The following is a 13,624-nucleotide window of genomic DNA, read 5'->3' on the forward strand; positions in this document are numbered from 1 at the left end:
GCGCTCTCCCTCTCACCTCCAGGTGCATCCCTGGGCTCTGGGCCCTCCTCTGGCTCCCCGGCCGTTTTCCAGTCTCCCTGTCCAGACTCAGGATCCTGCCCAAGGTCAGGAATCTCCCTGGCATCATCATAGCTGTCTGCTGGGTCACCTGCGGTTGAGACAGGGGTGTCTGAAAGGAGAAGGGAGTTGGTGACATGGTGGACCCATGACCTGCAGAGCAGAGGACAGGAGGATGCGCAAGGCGACGGGGCTCAGACACTGGTGTTGGCAGCACCAGATGAGACCCTGCCATGTCCTCCCCAGCTCTGACAGCAACAGCGACACCGCTGTTCTTCACATCTGCAGAGAGGAGAGATCAACCTTGCCCTCCGGTACCTGGTGCTGACCCCGGGCCATCTTCCTCCTCCTTGCTGTTTCTGGGGTGGGGCTGCAGCTCTGGGAGGGACCCCTCGGAATGGGAGCCTGGAGAGAGGCACAGTGGGGCTGAGGGGAGTGCTCAGTGCTCTGCTGAGTCGGCTCATGGTCAGCACTGCTGGGGACGGGGGATGCACAGCATCAGGGCTGTGTGTGGAGGAGGGCTCAGGGCTCCCCCTGCACTCTTGGAACAAACCCTATCCCAGAGGGGCTCCCAGAGTTGCCCCAGGACAGCCCCTTCCCTCAGCCCTCGGCTGTCACAGGGGATGCATGGGAAAGAAGAACCGTCCCTTGCTGGGACAGGCAGAACTAGTAGGGAGGAAGCTTCTCTCCTGGGCCCAGGACCTGGCTGCTCTCCCCCCACACACCCCACAGCACCAGCACTGCAGGGACCGTGGGTCAGGGGCTGCAGTGGGTCAGCCCTGGCTGGGACCAGGGAGAGAGTCCTCCAAATGTGCCTCCTGTGAGGAACGTACACCCACCTGAGCCGCTGAACCCCGCCTGCTTCTCCCACACTGGGCTGTACCCGATCTCCTCGTACACGGCCTCAGAGAAGGGCTCCCAGGTTCTGTCGAAGCCTGCAGACAGAGCAGGGCTGGTTTGTGGGGACACAGAGAGGGGACGGGACCCTGCTCCGCTCCCCAGCCCCGTTCCCCTGGGCCAGCTCAGGGCTGTCCCCACGCAACAGCCCCGCTGCATCGTCTGGGCACTGCTGAATCCCCCCAGTGAGGGCCATGTCCCCACGGAGATGGTCTGGGGTGGAGACACCCTCGCACCTTCCTTCAGAGACAGCCCCTGTGTCCCTCTGGCCCCTGGGTCAGGTCCTGGTGCTGAGCCCAGAGCTCCTGCCTTTCCTCTCCCCCGGGCACTGCCCCATCTCAGCCTCATGGATCCATAGCACGGTCCATGCTCTGCTGGGAGGAGTCAGGGCTGGACGGGGGAAGAGCCAGGAGACCTGAAACCTAGGGATGGACCCTGCTGTCCCCGAGTCCTCCTAGCATCTCCCCTGACGCAGAGCCCCTTCAGCACTGCCCTGGGTGCTGCCCATGCTCATTCTCAGCCGTCTCCCCTCTGCTCCCACCTCCCCCAGCCCAGCTCTGCTGTTTCTTCCCTCACTCCATCCCTAACATCCCCATATCTGGACTTTTGGCTGCTGGTGACCCATGGCCAGGTAAGCGATGGGGCAGTGTGTGGGGCAGCAGGCAGCACACACTCTTGTCCCCACAGCTCTGCCCTCGCCCCTCGCTGACACCCACAGCCCCCCTGGCCTGACCAGGAGGCCCCTTCCCTCGGGGCCGTGGGGAAGGACCCACCTCTGCGCTCAGCCCTGGCGCCTCGCACATGCCCGACCAGGAGGGCCAGGAGCAGGCAGAGCAGGGCTCCCAGGACGATGCAGATGATGACAGGCAAGGAGAGTCTTCCACTGCTGGTCAGGAGGGCCTGGGTGGGATCTGCAGGGGCAAGAAAACAGAAAGGGCAGCACCAGGGCTGGGAGAGGTGAGGGTGAGACACGGCTCCTGTCCCCCATTAAAAAGGGGATGGAGAACCCAGGGTGTGAGGATGGGGAAGTCCCACCCTGACGGGTAAATAACAGCCGTCCCCAACCTCACCCCTAACCTGACACCTTTTGGGAGTTTCATAGTCTGGCCAGGAGCCCCTTCCCCCGGCTGTAGGGCACAGCCTGGCCCCGTGCAGCCCCAGTGTGGAGAGGAGGACAGCTTACCTGCTCGAGGCGGTTGTGCTGCCGTGGTGGATGCAGCTGCAGAGGATAAGAAGGAGAGCTGGGCTGAGAGGGTGGGTGTGCAGGCACCAGGGAGCTCCTTTCCGACATACCATGCGTTTGTATGTGTCCACCTCTCCCTGCCCCATCCCACCCACATCGCCCCTCCTGCCAGGCTGGGCAGGGGTGCCAGGACAGAGCCCAGAGTGCTGCTCTGGGCCATGGGCAGAGTGGCACAGGCAGCCTGGGAGATGCCCCTGGGGGTAGCAGGAACCCCGCAGGCAGAGTCGGAAGTACATCCTACCCTACAGAGTCTGAAAGACAGAGAAGTCATGTGTGCCCCATCCCTGGAGGTGTTCAAGGCCAGGCTCGATGGGGCTGTGAGCAACCTGATCCAGTGGGAAGCATCCCTGCCCATTGCACGGGGTGGAACTGGATGGGCTTGAAGTTCACTTGCACCCCAATCCATTCCAAGATTCTATTCCATTCTTGGCTCTAGGGTCTCACACTGCAAGGATGGCCTTGCTCTCAGGAGCTCTGGACCCCAACTCCTTGCCAATACCCAGCGAGGGACTCTTGGCCCCTCCATTCACCTGAGCAGTTCACAGCCGTGTGCTCTTTGTGCCGGCAGAGTCTCCTGTCCCCAGCCTGGGCCCAGCAGTCCTGCAGAGATGGCTCTGTCCCCTGGCACTCCACCTGCTCCAGCCAGATGGGGCCCGTGCCCTCCCCAAATGCCGCCTCGCCCAGGGCAGACACCGCGGGGCCGCAGCCCAGCTGCCTGCACGCCACCTCAGCATCCCGCATGTCCCAGGAGTCGTCGCACACTGTCCCCCAGGAGCCGCCGCACACTGTCCCCCAGGAGCCGCGGTGCCACACCTCCACTCTGCCCGAGCATTTGTCCTTGCCGCCTATGGCATGGATCTTTTCCCTGTCTGGAGAAGGCAGAGCCCTCCATGGGCAGTGGGACAGCAGGCAGAGCCTGGCTGGGCAAGAGATGTAGAGAGGAGCCTCTACCTGTGCAGCTGGTGGAGCTCGGGCACTCGGTCCCCAAGGCTGGGAGCACTTCTGGCCGCATCCCTGCAGAAGGAAACGCTGCAGTGAAGAGGCTGCTGTAGTGGGTGCAACAGAGCGTGGGGCTGAGCTCTGCTTCTGCCTCCCTGTGCCACCTCCCTCACGGCAGCAGCTGAGCCCAGGACATTCAGCAGACATGTACGGCACTGGCGAGCGACCCAGACTGCTCAGCCCCAAAGGGACCCTGGTTCTCAGAGCAGCAGAAGGCTCTCATGGCAAGGATGCTCCTGAGAGCCCCTGCATGGTCTTTTCTGAGAACCTGCCTGCCTGGAGACACCTCTGCCTGCCCCAGGATCTGTTACAAATCGGGCTGGCAGCTGTCGGGCAACGCGTGGGGTTCTGAGAGCTGAAACCCCACTTTCTGCCCCAGCAGCAGAAGGGTCTGGCATGGAAAGACAAAGCTCTCTCTCTGTCCTGGAGCAGGGACAGGAGCTAAAGGGGAGGGTTATGACCGGGTAGCTCAGAATTACCATTGCAGGAGATGTGGGTCACATCTCGCGGGTCATTGCATGACTGTGTGTTCCAGGGGTCAGAGAGACACTGCCAGAAGGAGCTGTGTCTCTCCCCGCACTCCACGTGATCCAGCCAGGTGACACCAGACAGTGTGTCAGAGATCCTTTTTGTATCAAGAAACCCTCTGTCCCCACAGCCAAGCTCCTTGCATGCCAGCGACACCTCTTTGGAAGTCATCGAGGTGGAGCAAACACTGCCCCATGTCCCGTTATAAAGAACCTGCAGGTGTCCAGAGCAGCCAGTGCTGTTCTCCAGCCTTAGGGCAACGAACTCTGGAAGGAAAAATCCAAAGGATATCAGGCTGGTTTGGGTGGTGGGAGCAGGGATGTCCCTGCACCCCCAGGCCCTCAGCCAGGCAAAGGCATGGCCAGCAAGGCTGGGGAGACCTTAGAGCAGCTTCCAGTACTGAAAGGGTTTCCAGAAAGGCTGGGGAGGGGCTTTTGATCAGGGAGTGCACGGACGGGACGAGGGGCAACAGCTTTCATCTGAAAGAGGGGAGATTGAGATGGCATCTTATGAGGAAATATTTTGCTGTAAGGGTTTGGAGGCCTTGGCCCAGGTTGCCCAGAGAAATGGAGGCTGCCTTATCCCTGGAAGTGTTCAAGGCCAGGTTGGATGGGGCTTTGAGAACGTTATAGGCAGGGAGGGTTGGAACTGGATGTGTTTTGAGGTCCCAACCCGTTCCATGATTCTAGGTCCGCCTTGTACCCATGGACAGAGAAATGTTCGGGATGGACAGACATTTCTGTCCTCCTTGCTAATCCTTGGAAGAAGTTGAGCTCTCCGTGGACCCCCGGTGGTACTGAGGGGACCTGTGCATGGCTGTCCCAGGATGAGCTTGGGTAGGGGCTCTGAGGTGGCCAGGAACAGCCTCGGCCGTTGCCCACTCACTCCTTGTCCCTGCCTGCATGGCCCTGAATCCCCCCCAGTTCCTGGCACTGACCTGAGCAGATGACTCCTGCATCCTCTTTGTGCCCACAGTCATGCTGCCCCCAGGCCTCCACTGGGCAGTCCCAGAGAGCTCCTTCAGCCCCGGAGCAGCTTACGCCGTCCAGCCAGATCTGCCCGGAGCCTTCCCCAAACCGAGCGGAATCAGACGCCTCCACCGCTCCCCCGCAGCCCAGCTGGCGGCACACAACAGTGGCATCGGGCAGGTCCCAGCCGTCATCGCAGACGGTGCCCCAGCTGCCCTGGTGGTAGATCTCCACTCTCCCGGCGCAGCGCCCTTGCCCATTTGCCAGCCGCACCCGCCGGCTCCCTGCAGCAGGAAGGAACCCCAGCTGCCACCAGGGGCTGGTGACACCCAGCCCTGAGCTGGCGCGGCCCTGCAGGGCACTTACCCCGGCAAACAACCCCCACATCCTCTGCCACCCCTGCTGCCAGCGCACTCTCAGGCACTGAGGTGTTGCAGAGGGTCAGGCTGTCCTCGTGCCCTGTGCACCGCACCCGTCGCAGCCCCACGGGACCCGTCCCTCTCTCCGGCTTTGGGGGGTTGTAGGCTCCCTCTGCCTCTCCACACTGCAGCTGCCGGCACACCACGCTGGCCTCCTGCTCGTCCCACTGGTCGTCCAGGACTCTGCTCCATGTTCCGTGCTGGAAGATCTCCACTCGCCCATCGCAGCGGCTCTCTCCACCCACCAGCCGCAGGGATGCAGAGCGGGGTGGGCCTGCGGAGAGGAGCAATGGCCTCAGCAGCACCAGAGAGACCAGAAACCCGCGGCACTTCTCCAGGCTCTGGAACCCTCACAGAGCCCTGAAGCGCACCTGCCCACTCCAGCCCTCCATGGGGAGTTCTGGGGGAAGGTTTCCATGGGTTGGGGTTCATGTCCCTGAGCCTTCCTGGGAGAGACACTGTCTCTGCTCTTGGTGCGGCAGAGCCACCCAGCTGGTCCCTGCTGAGGCCTATGGGGCAGCTCCAAGAGCAGGGCACAGCCGTGCGTGCAGCGGCCAAAGGAACGGCGGTACCAGGAAAGGTTTGCCTAGCTTTGAGGTATTCAAGACCAGGTTGGATGGGGGTCTGACAAACCTGACCCGGTGGAAGGTGTCCCTGCCCATGGCAGGGGGTTGGAATGGGATGGTCCTTTCCAACTCAAACCATTCTATGGTTCTGACCTCAGTGCTGGCACCGGGGAGACCCAGGAGAGAGCCCACACGTCTCTGCCCCTCTGCATCCCTGGGGACTGAGGAGCCCCTGTCCCTGGCAGGGAGCAGAGCAATGGGGGTTGTCCAAGCAAAGAGGAAACATCTGGGACTTGTGCTGGGCAGAAGCACCAGAAGAAAGGTCAAAGCCCAGTGCTGCAGCTTCTACCTGGGGCTGCTGCTGGGGGCACCCAGGCAGCCCTGCAGGTTTGTTTTGGGCTCCATGAGGCTCCTGGGGGTGGGACAGGGCTGTCGGTAGCTGGAGTGATGGAGCTGAACCCACAGCCCCATCCTGGGCTGGTCCCACAGCAGAAGAGCAGGGGAGCCCAGGACTGGTGGTGGCCCCAGGGCTGAGCTGCTGCCCCGGGGGCAGTGATACCTGCACCCACTCAGCCCTCCGCTCTCATACATGAGAGTGGTCAATGTGAGCAGACAATGCTCTCCAGATCACTTCTGGTGGAGCCAGGCAGAAATTGACCCCGGTGCTGCCATGGAGTCCATGCCTCGGGTGGCCGTATCGCACCCCAGTGGGAAATGGAATGAACACAGTGGTTTCCCAGCCTTCACCTGAGCAAATGACAGCAGCGATGTTCTCATGGGAGCACAGCGAGACCCCCAGGGTGGTCACTGGGCACTGTCCCAGGTGGGCTTCAGTTCCATCACAGTGGAACGAGTCTCTCCAGATGGGGCTGGTGCCTCCTCCAAAATGCTCTCCTCTGGGAAGGGACTCAGCAAAGCCGCAGTTGAGGTGACGACAGAGAACGTGGGCGTCCGAGAGATCCCAACTGGAGGCGCAGAGGGTGCCCCAGGTCTCATGTACCTGGACCTCCACTCTCCCATCACACGCCGTGCTGCCGTTCACCAGCCTGAACCCTGTGAACTCTGGGGACAGAGGAGGTTTATTGGGGTCAGACTTGTGCTTCTTCTCCCTTAGGAGCTGGAGGAGAGGCCAAAAGGACAGCTGGCCTTTCTTCTCCTGCTCCACAGCTTCAGGGCTGCAGACAACCATGTCCCCTGTCTTGTCCTCACTGCTGGCTCTGCACGACCCCTGCCCTGCTCCCACCCTCAGCCCAGCTCGGCTGAGCAGCCCCCATGCTGAGTCCTTACGTGTGCAGGTGACCCCGGCAGCGCGGCCGTGGGAGCAGAGCTGGTCGGTGGGAGGTCCCCTGGGGCAGGAGGCGAGGTGGGATTCATTCCCCACGCACTGCAGCTCTCTGTCCCAGAGGGCATCAATGCTTTCCTCAATGTGAGCTGCCCCATGGACGGACAGGACTACTCCACACCGCAACTCCCTGCAGACCACAGCAGCAGCTTTGGGACCAAAGTCTGAGTCACAGACAGTTTTCCACTGGTCCCCGTCGTGGATCAACATGTGTCCTGAGCAGGGGCTGTGTCTTCCAACCAGCTGGACAAATCCTGGAGAAACAAAACCCCCTGCAAGTTCCCAGCACCTCGCGCCAGTCACTGTATGTGTCCCAACTCACCTTCAGGGTAGGTGCAGAGAAAGAGCCCCATAAGCTCCCAGTGGCTCCCAGTAGGTGCTGATGACACAAACACACCAAGGACCCCCTGCCATTCCTCAGACACCAGCTCAGCACTTGTGGACTCGCTTCTGTTCCACCCCCACAGGAGCTTCTCAGAAAAGTTACTGTGGTCCTGGAGACCCTGAGTTGCCCAGCTCTGCCCCAGCACCGCAGCAACCACAGGGCTCGAGGCCAAGGAGATGGACCTGGGTGCTGCTGGCTGCGGGATCATGGTCTGCCCCACTGAGCTCATGGCCAGGCTGAGGAACCCCTTGGAGCCACCAGCAATGCCCCTCATTCCCAGATGGGTCTCAGGCTGTTGGGGACCTGCTCTTAGCTGGGACGTGTCCCAGGGCACAGATGTGGTACGGGGTCACCCGTGGTTGCTGCCCCCACCAGCCCCAGGTTCCATCGCCTGCCTGGGGAGAATCCTCAGCCAGAGCCAGAGCCCACTGCCAGGCGGGCACAGCCCCGGCCAGCGTCTGGGTGAAGGAGAGGGGGCAGAGGAGCAGCTTGGGTTGACCCGAGGTCCCAGTCCATGGACAGGCACCATGGAGAGTCAGCAAGGGCTGGCAGATCCCTGTGCCCAGGGCAGCCAGGGGCTGGGGTGGGCAGGAGAGGCTGGGCAGGGCAGTGCTGCTGTCACAGGGGTGTTTCCGTGCGAGCTGCGTTCATCATCCTGGAAGAGGAATGAGGTGGCCATGGCCCATCCTGCTCTTCGGCCCAAGCCCAGCATTTCTCCTCATTGAGAAGCCCCCTGGGGGCTCGTTTCTGCCAGGGGACACAACCCAACCATCCTTGGCCACCTTGGCCCCTTCCCTGGGGCTGCGAGTGGCCATGTGAGCTGCTTTCAGTGCCTCTGGCACAGGGAGACCTGGTCCTTTGCTCTGCCAGTCAGCTCCTGTGTGCACGGGAGGAGAAAGCTGGGAACCAACAGAGACCTTGAGGCAGAGTGGGCATTCACACACACACCCACACAGGCTGCCGACTTCCACTGGGCTTTCCTTTTCCTGCTGGAAACCAGCAGTGACAGCCTCAGCTCAGCAGAGTGATCAGCCACACCAGGCCCTTCCCCAGTACCCCCTTCCTTCCCTGAGGGCACAGCAGGTCCCTTCCCCCACCTCAGCCCCAAAGGTTGGGAACAGGCTTGCCCCGTACCTGAACACGTCACTCCAGCATCCTCTCTGTGAGAACAGCGATTTATACCCCATCCATTGTGCCTACAGTCAGACAGGGCAGACTCGGTGCCAAAACACCAAACATCAGTCATCCAAATGGGGCCAGATCCTTGTCCAAAGTGTGCATAGTTATGAGCTCCAAGAGCAGCTCCACAGCTCAGCTGCTTACAAACCACTGCGGCATCAGCCATGTCCCAGAGATCATCACACACGGTCCCCCACTGTCCCTCGTGTTTCACTTCCACTCTCCCAGCACAGCGTCCGCTGCCGTTCTCCAGCCTCACCTCTGCAGCCCCTTCAAACACAACACAGGACTGGTCAGGAGAGCACCAAGCCCCACCCAGCAGGTCTGGAGAGGTCTCCTCTGCCCAGACTGACTCACATGCACATGGGTGGGAGCTCTTTATCTCTGGGCCTCTCCAGGGCAGTGGAGGCATGGGGTCCATCCTGTCCCCATGGTCTGAAAAACCCTGGGGCTGCCCCAGCACCTTGTCCCACCTCACTTGCCTTCTGCCCATGCCCTCATTCACCGTACCCTCTCCTCCTGATCCCAGAATCCCCCGCACAGCCCCGTGCCCCAGGCCCACAGCTCCCTCTCCCACCCAAAGAGGCACAGGGAAAGGCAGGAGGTCCACTGACCTGAGCACCTTCTGCCTCTTGTCTCAGTGGCACGTGCAAAGAAACCCCATTCCCAGAGGTGTCCCAGTGGCCGTGCTGGGGACCGCTGGGCCCAGGCTGTGGGACAAGGGACCCGGCACTCACCCCTGCACGGCTGCACCCAGAGCAGCAGCCACAGCACCGGAGGGGACAGGAGCCCCTTCATCCCCATCCTGAGCCTCCTGCCGTGCTGGAACAGCCCTGATGGATCCCGCTCCCTGTCACAGCTCCTGGGGACTCGCGGGGACAACGAAGATGACAGAGTTATGGATCTGCAGATGCCAACCCAGCTGCAGGAGGAGCCAATCAGAGAAGCAGCACCTTTTTAGACATTATCGGGAGCGATCTCCACTCTGAGACAGCCCAGCCCTCCAATGAACTTCTCCAGCACCGTTCATAACCATATATGAGGGACACACACGTCACGGTGGCTGTGGTGGGGGATGGGCACGGGACAAGCTGTGTGTGAGGAAATGGTTGTGTCACCCCTTGGACCCTGCGATGGGGACTGAGCACACAGAGCATCTCCTGCACTGGGCTCATCCACGTACCCAAGAGGCGCGTGCCCAGCTGCACCCGAGCTGTGGGAACCATGGAGCTGGGACGGGATGGGATCTGTGTCTGGGCGGAGAGGAAACAGCCCCTGTCGCTGGTCCAGCCCCACTGTGCTGGGAGCAGCAGCTGGGAAAAGGCCCCGGCCAGGGTCAGAGCTCCCTCCCAGGACCGCTGGCTTGCTCATCCCTCCCCGCAGAGCCCCACGCTGGGCCCTGGCAGGAGCCGGAGCTGGGACCTGTCCCTGCCCTGGCAGCAGCTGTCCTGCCCCAAGGCTCAGCCGTGTCCCTGCCTCTCAGCGTGTCACCCAGGGGCCGTTATTCCCCGTGGGCAGATCAGGAGCTGGAGCCTGCAGGTGCACAAACCACAGCCCACGTGGCCTCACAGCGCTCGCCGTGCTCACCCCGCAGCGCCCGGGCAGGAAGTTTGTGGTTTCTTGCTGGCAGCGAGCCCAGCACAGCCCCACAGAGCCCCCGAGCCACCAACCCCGACTGCTCCACCAGGACTGAGGGGCTGATCCTTCAGCTCCGCAGGCACCGGGCCGGGCAGCTGCTGTCTCCAGGATCCTCTCTGATGGACACGGCTGCTCCGCACTGACCCCATGGCCATGGGGAGCATTGGTGACCTCACACTGTCCTGCTGCCACCCTGTGTGCTCAGAGGTGACAGTGATGGTGACCTCACACTGTCCTGCTGCCACCCTGTGTGCTAAAGGGTGACAGTGATGGTGACCTCACACTGTCCTGGTGCCACCCTTTATGCTCAGAAATGACAGTGACGGTGACCTCACACTGTCCTGCTGCCACCCTGTGTGCTCAGGAGTGACTGACATTGACAGTGACCTCACACTGTCCTGCTGCCATAGAATCATAGAATCATCAGGTTGGAAATGACCCATTGGATCATCAAGTCCAGCCGTTCCTAACACTCCCTTAAACCATGTCCCTAAGCACTTCATCCACCCGTTCCTTAAACACCTCCAGGGAAGGTGACTCGATCACCTCCCTGGGCAGCAGTTCCAGCGCCCGATGACTCTTACTGTGAAGAACTTTTTTCTGATATCCATCCTGAACCTCCCCTGGCGCAGCTTCAGGCCATTCCCCCTTGTTCTGTCCTCTGTCACTTGGGAGAGGAGCCCAGCTCCCTCCTCTCCACAACCTCCTTTCAGGTAGTTGTAGAGAGCAATAAGGTCTCCCCTCAGCCTCCTCTTCTCCAGGATAAACAACCCCAGCTCTCTCAGCCGCTCCTCGTAAGACTTGTTCTCCAGCCCCCTCACCAGCTTCGTTGCTCTTCTCTGGACACGCTCCAGAGCCTCAACATCCTTCTTGTGGTGAGGGGCCCAGAACTGAACACAGTACTCAAGGTGCGGTCTCACCAGTGCTGAGTACAGAAGGAGAATAACCTCCCTGGACCTGCTGGTGACCCCATTTCTGATCCAAGCCAAGATGCCGCTGGCCTTCTTGGCCACCTGGGCACACTGCTGGCTCATGTTCAGTCGGCTGTCAACCAGCACCCCCAGGTCCTTCTCTTCCGTGCAGCTCTCCAGCCATTCTTCCCCCAGTCTGTAGCACTGCATAGGGTTGTTGTGCCCCAAGTGCAGGACCCGGCATTTGGCCTTGTTAAACCTCATCCCATTGGTCTCGGCCCAGCAGTCCAGCCTGTTCAGATCCCTTTGCAGAGCCTCCCTACCCTCCAGCAGATCCACACTTCCTCCCGGCTTAGTGTCATCTGCAAACTTGCTGAGGGTGCACTCAATGCCTTCATCCAGGTCATTGATAAAGACATTGAACAGGGCTGGACCCAGTACTGAGCCCTGAGGAACCCCACTTGTGACTGGCCTCCAGCTGGAGTTAACTCCATTGACCACCACTCTCTGGGCCATCCAACCAGTTTTCAACCCAGGAGAGTGTGCGCCTGTCCAGGCCAGAGGCTGACAGTTTCTGAAGCAGAATGCTGTGAGAAACTGTGTCAAAGGCTTTACTGAAGTCCAAGAAGACTCCATCCACAGCCTTTCCCCCATCCAGTAGTCGAGTGATTTTGTCGTAGAAGGCCATCCAGTTCGAGAGTATCAAAGCACTCTTTAACATAGAGGGCTACTCCGCCTCCTTTCCTACCCTTCCTGTCCCGCCTGAAGAGTTTATATCCCAACATAGCTGTACTCCAGTTATGTGAGTCATCCCACCACGTTTCTGTGATGGCAATGACATCGTAGTCACCTTGCCCTACAACAGCTTCCATAGTCCATGAGTCGGGTCACAGAAGGATGATAGGAGACTCAGGTCATAGAATATTCATGGAAGAGTTGGGACATACGAGTCAGGGCATAGAAGGGCCTGAACTTAGAAGGCTGGGTCATAAAAATGATGTGCGTACTCACATCTGATCCACACAATGCAAACATGGACTCTGACCCACTCCTTCAGTGTCCTCTCATGGAAGAACAAAGAACCTCTCCAAGCTGGGGTGAGAGGCCGGTGCTGGGAATGGTGCTTGTGAGGGGCTACACCAGGATTATTGCCCCGGGTCAGCTTCCATGTGCTGTCCAGTGCACGTGGGCACAGAGCAGACCCTGCTCTGCTGGTTCTTCAGGTCTCTTGCAGGGTGCCCGGCGGTGAGAGCACACTGCTGCACGCTCCAGCCCGGCACACCGAGACTCTTTAGCTGTACACCGGTGTTCTCACCTCTGGGAAAAGTTCTTGGGTGAGTTCCTGAAAGATACTTTAGAACAAGCCCTGAGCATTCATGCCCTGCCCTGAGGAGATCCCCTCTCTTTCTGGAAAGGCCGTTCTGGAGGCAGCTCTGTCCCACGAGTGCCCACTGCCCGTCCCTGCCTGCGGGCACAGCACTGCCTCGCAGCACCGCTGTGACCAAGCTCAGAGCCCTCAGGCCTTCCAGCAAGGCAAGGGGTGAGGAGGAGAGTGTGGAAGGGAGAGACAACAGCTCTGGGAGATCAAGCGCTGCTGTCTGGCAGTGCTGCCGTGCTGGGACTCTTTCTCTCCATCCATGCACACAGGAACTGACCTTGCAGCTTCAAAAATGACTTGAAGGAAAAATATCAGGAAACAAAAGTCATTGAATAGCCCTGTATTTTATTGAAACACACAGAGAGCAGAGCGCCTCATTTACACAGAAAATCAGTAAGAAAAGAGAAGACAACAGTGAATTAAAAAACAGGATGACAACATTACCCTAACTAAAAACCAGCAACACCGACAAAAAATACAGAAGCCAGTCTGGGCCTGCCATGAGTTGCATGATAACTGCTATGCAGAAGCTGATGAGCAGTTCATTGCTTCAGAGAATCATCCAGATATCAGTTTCCACACTGCATCCTTGAGCTGCTGATTCCTCAAGCTGTAGATGAGGGGGTTCAGTGCTGGAGGAACCACTGAGTACAGAACTGACACCACAATGTCCAGTGATGGAGAGGAGACGGAGGAATGTTTCAGGTAGGCAAATACTCCAGTACTGATAAACAGGGAGACCACGGCCAGGTGAGGGAGGCACGTGGAAAAGGCTTTGTGCCGTCCCTGCTCAGAGGGGATCCTCAGCACTGACCTGAAGATCTGCACATAGGACACCACAATGAAAACAAAACAGACAAATGCTAATAAGACACTGACTACAAGAAGCCCAGCCTCCCTGAGGTAGAAATGTGAGCAGGAGAGCTTGAGGATCTGTGGGATTTCACAGAAGAACTGGTCCACAGCATTGCCCTGGCAGAGGGGCAGGGAAAATGTATTGGCCGTGTGCAGCAGAGCATAGAGAAACCCAGCGCCCCAGGCAGCTGCTGCCATGTGGACACAAGCTCTGCTGCCCAGGAGGGTCCCGTAGTGCAGGGGTTTGCAGATGGCAACG

General features: G+C 59.8%; 1 protein-coding gene and 1 long non-coding RNA gene across 2 annotated transcripts in view; both read right to left on the bottom strand.

Annotated features, from left to right (window-relative positions):
• The window catches only part of LOC128850634 (deleted in malignant brain tumors 1 protein-like), a 24,264-nt gene extending 14,812 nt beyond the window's left edge, over window positions 1–9,452 (bottom strand). Inside the window, exons 1-12 of the mRNA XM_054055606.1 lie at window positions 9,321–9,452; window positions 8,539–8,853; window positions 6,965–7,273; window positions 6,425–6,739; window positions 5,059–5,385; window positions 4,662–4,976; window positions 2,728–3,066; window positions 2,138–2,173; window positions 1,728–1,865; window positions 897–992; window positions 376–462; window positions 17–148 (exon numbers count right to left, since the gene is read on the bottom strand). Of these exons, the coding sequence (XP_053911581.1) occupies window positions 17–148; window positions 376–462; window positions 897–992; window positions 1,728–1,865; window positions 2,138–2,173; window positions 2,728–3,066; window positions 4,662–4,976; window positions 5,059–5,385; window positions 6,425–6,739; window positions 6,965–7,273; window positions 8,539–8,853; window positions 9,321–9,387 (2,476 nt within the window). The 5' untranslated portion in view covers window positions 9,388–9,452. The remainder of the gene's footprint in view (window positions 1–16; window positions 149–375; window positions 463–896; window positions 993–1,727; window positions 1,866–2,137; window positions 2,174–2,727; window positions 3,067–4,661; window positions 4,977–5,058; window positions 5,386–6,424; window positions 6,740–6,964; window positions 7,274–8,538; window positions 8,854–9,320) is intronic.
• On the bottom strand, window positions 367–1,864 carry LOC128850635 (uncharacterized). The gene is made up of 3 exons (XR_008448026.1): window positions 1,728–1,864; window positions 897–992; window positions 367–462 (listed from the first exon to the last, which is right to left on the bottom strand). It is a non-coding gene; the product is annotated as an uncharacterized LOC128850635 (long non-coding RNA).
• Window positions 9,453–13,624: the final 4,172 nt, after the last annotated feature.

Source organism: Cuculus canorus, unplaced genomic scaffold (assembly GCF_017976375.1).
Source record: "Cuculus canorus isolate bCucCan1 unplaced genomic scaffold, bCucCan1.pri scaffold_130_arrow_ctg1, whole genome shotgun sequence".
In the NCBI taxonomy this organism is placed as follows: Eukaryota; Metazoa; Chordata; class Aves; order Cuculiformes; family Cuculidae; genus Cuculus; species Cuculus canorus.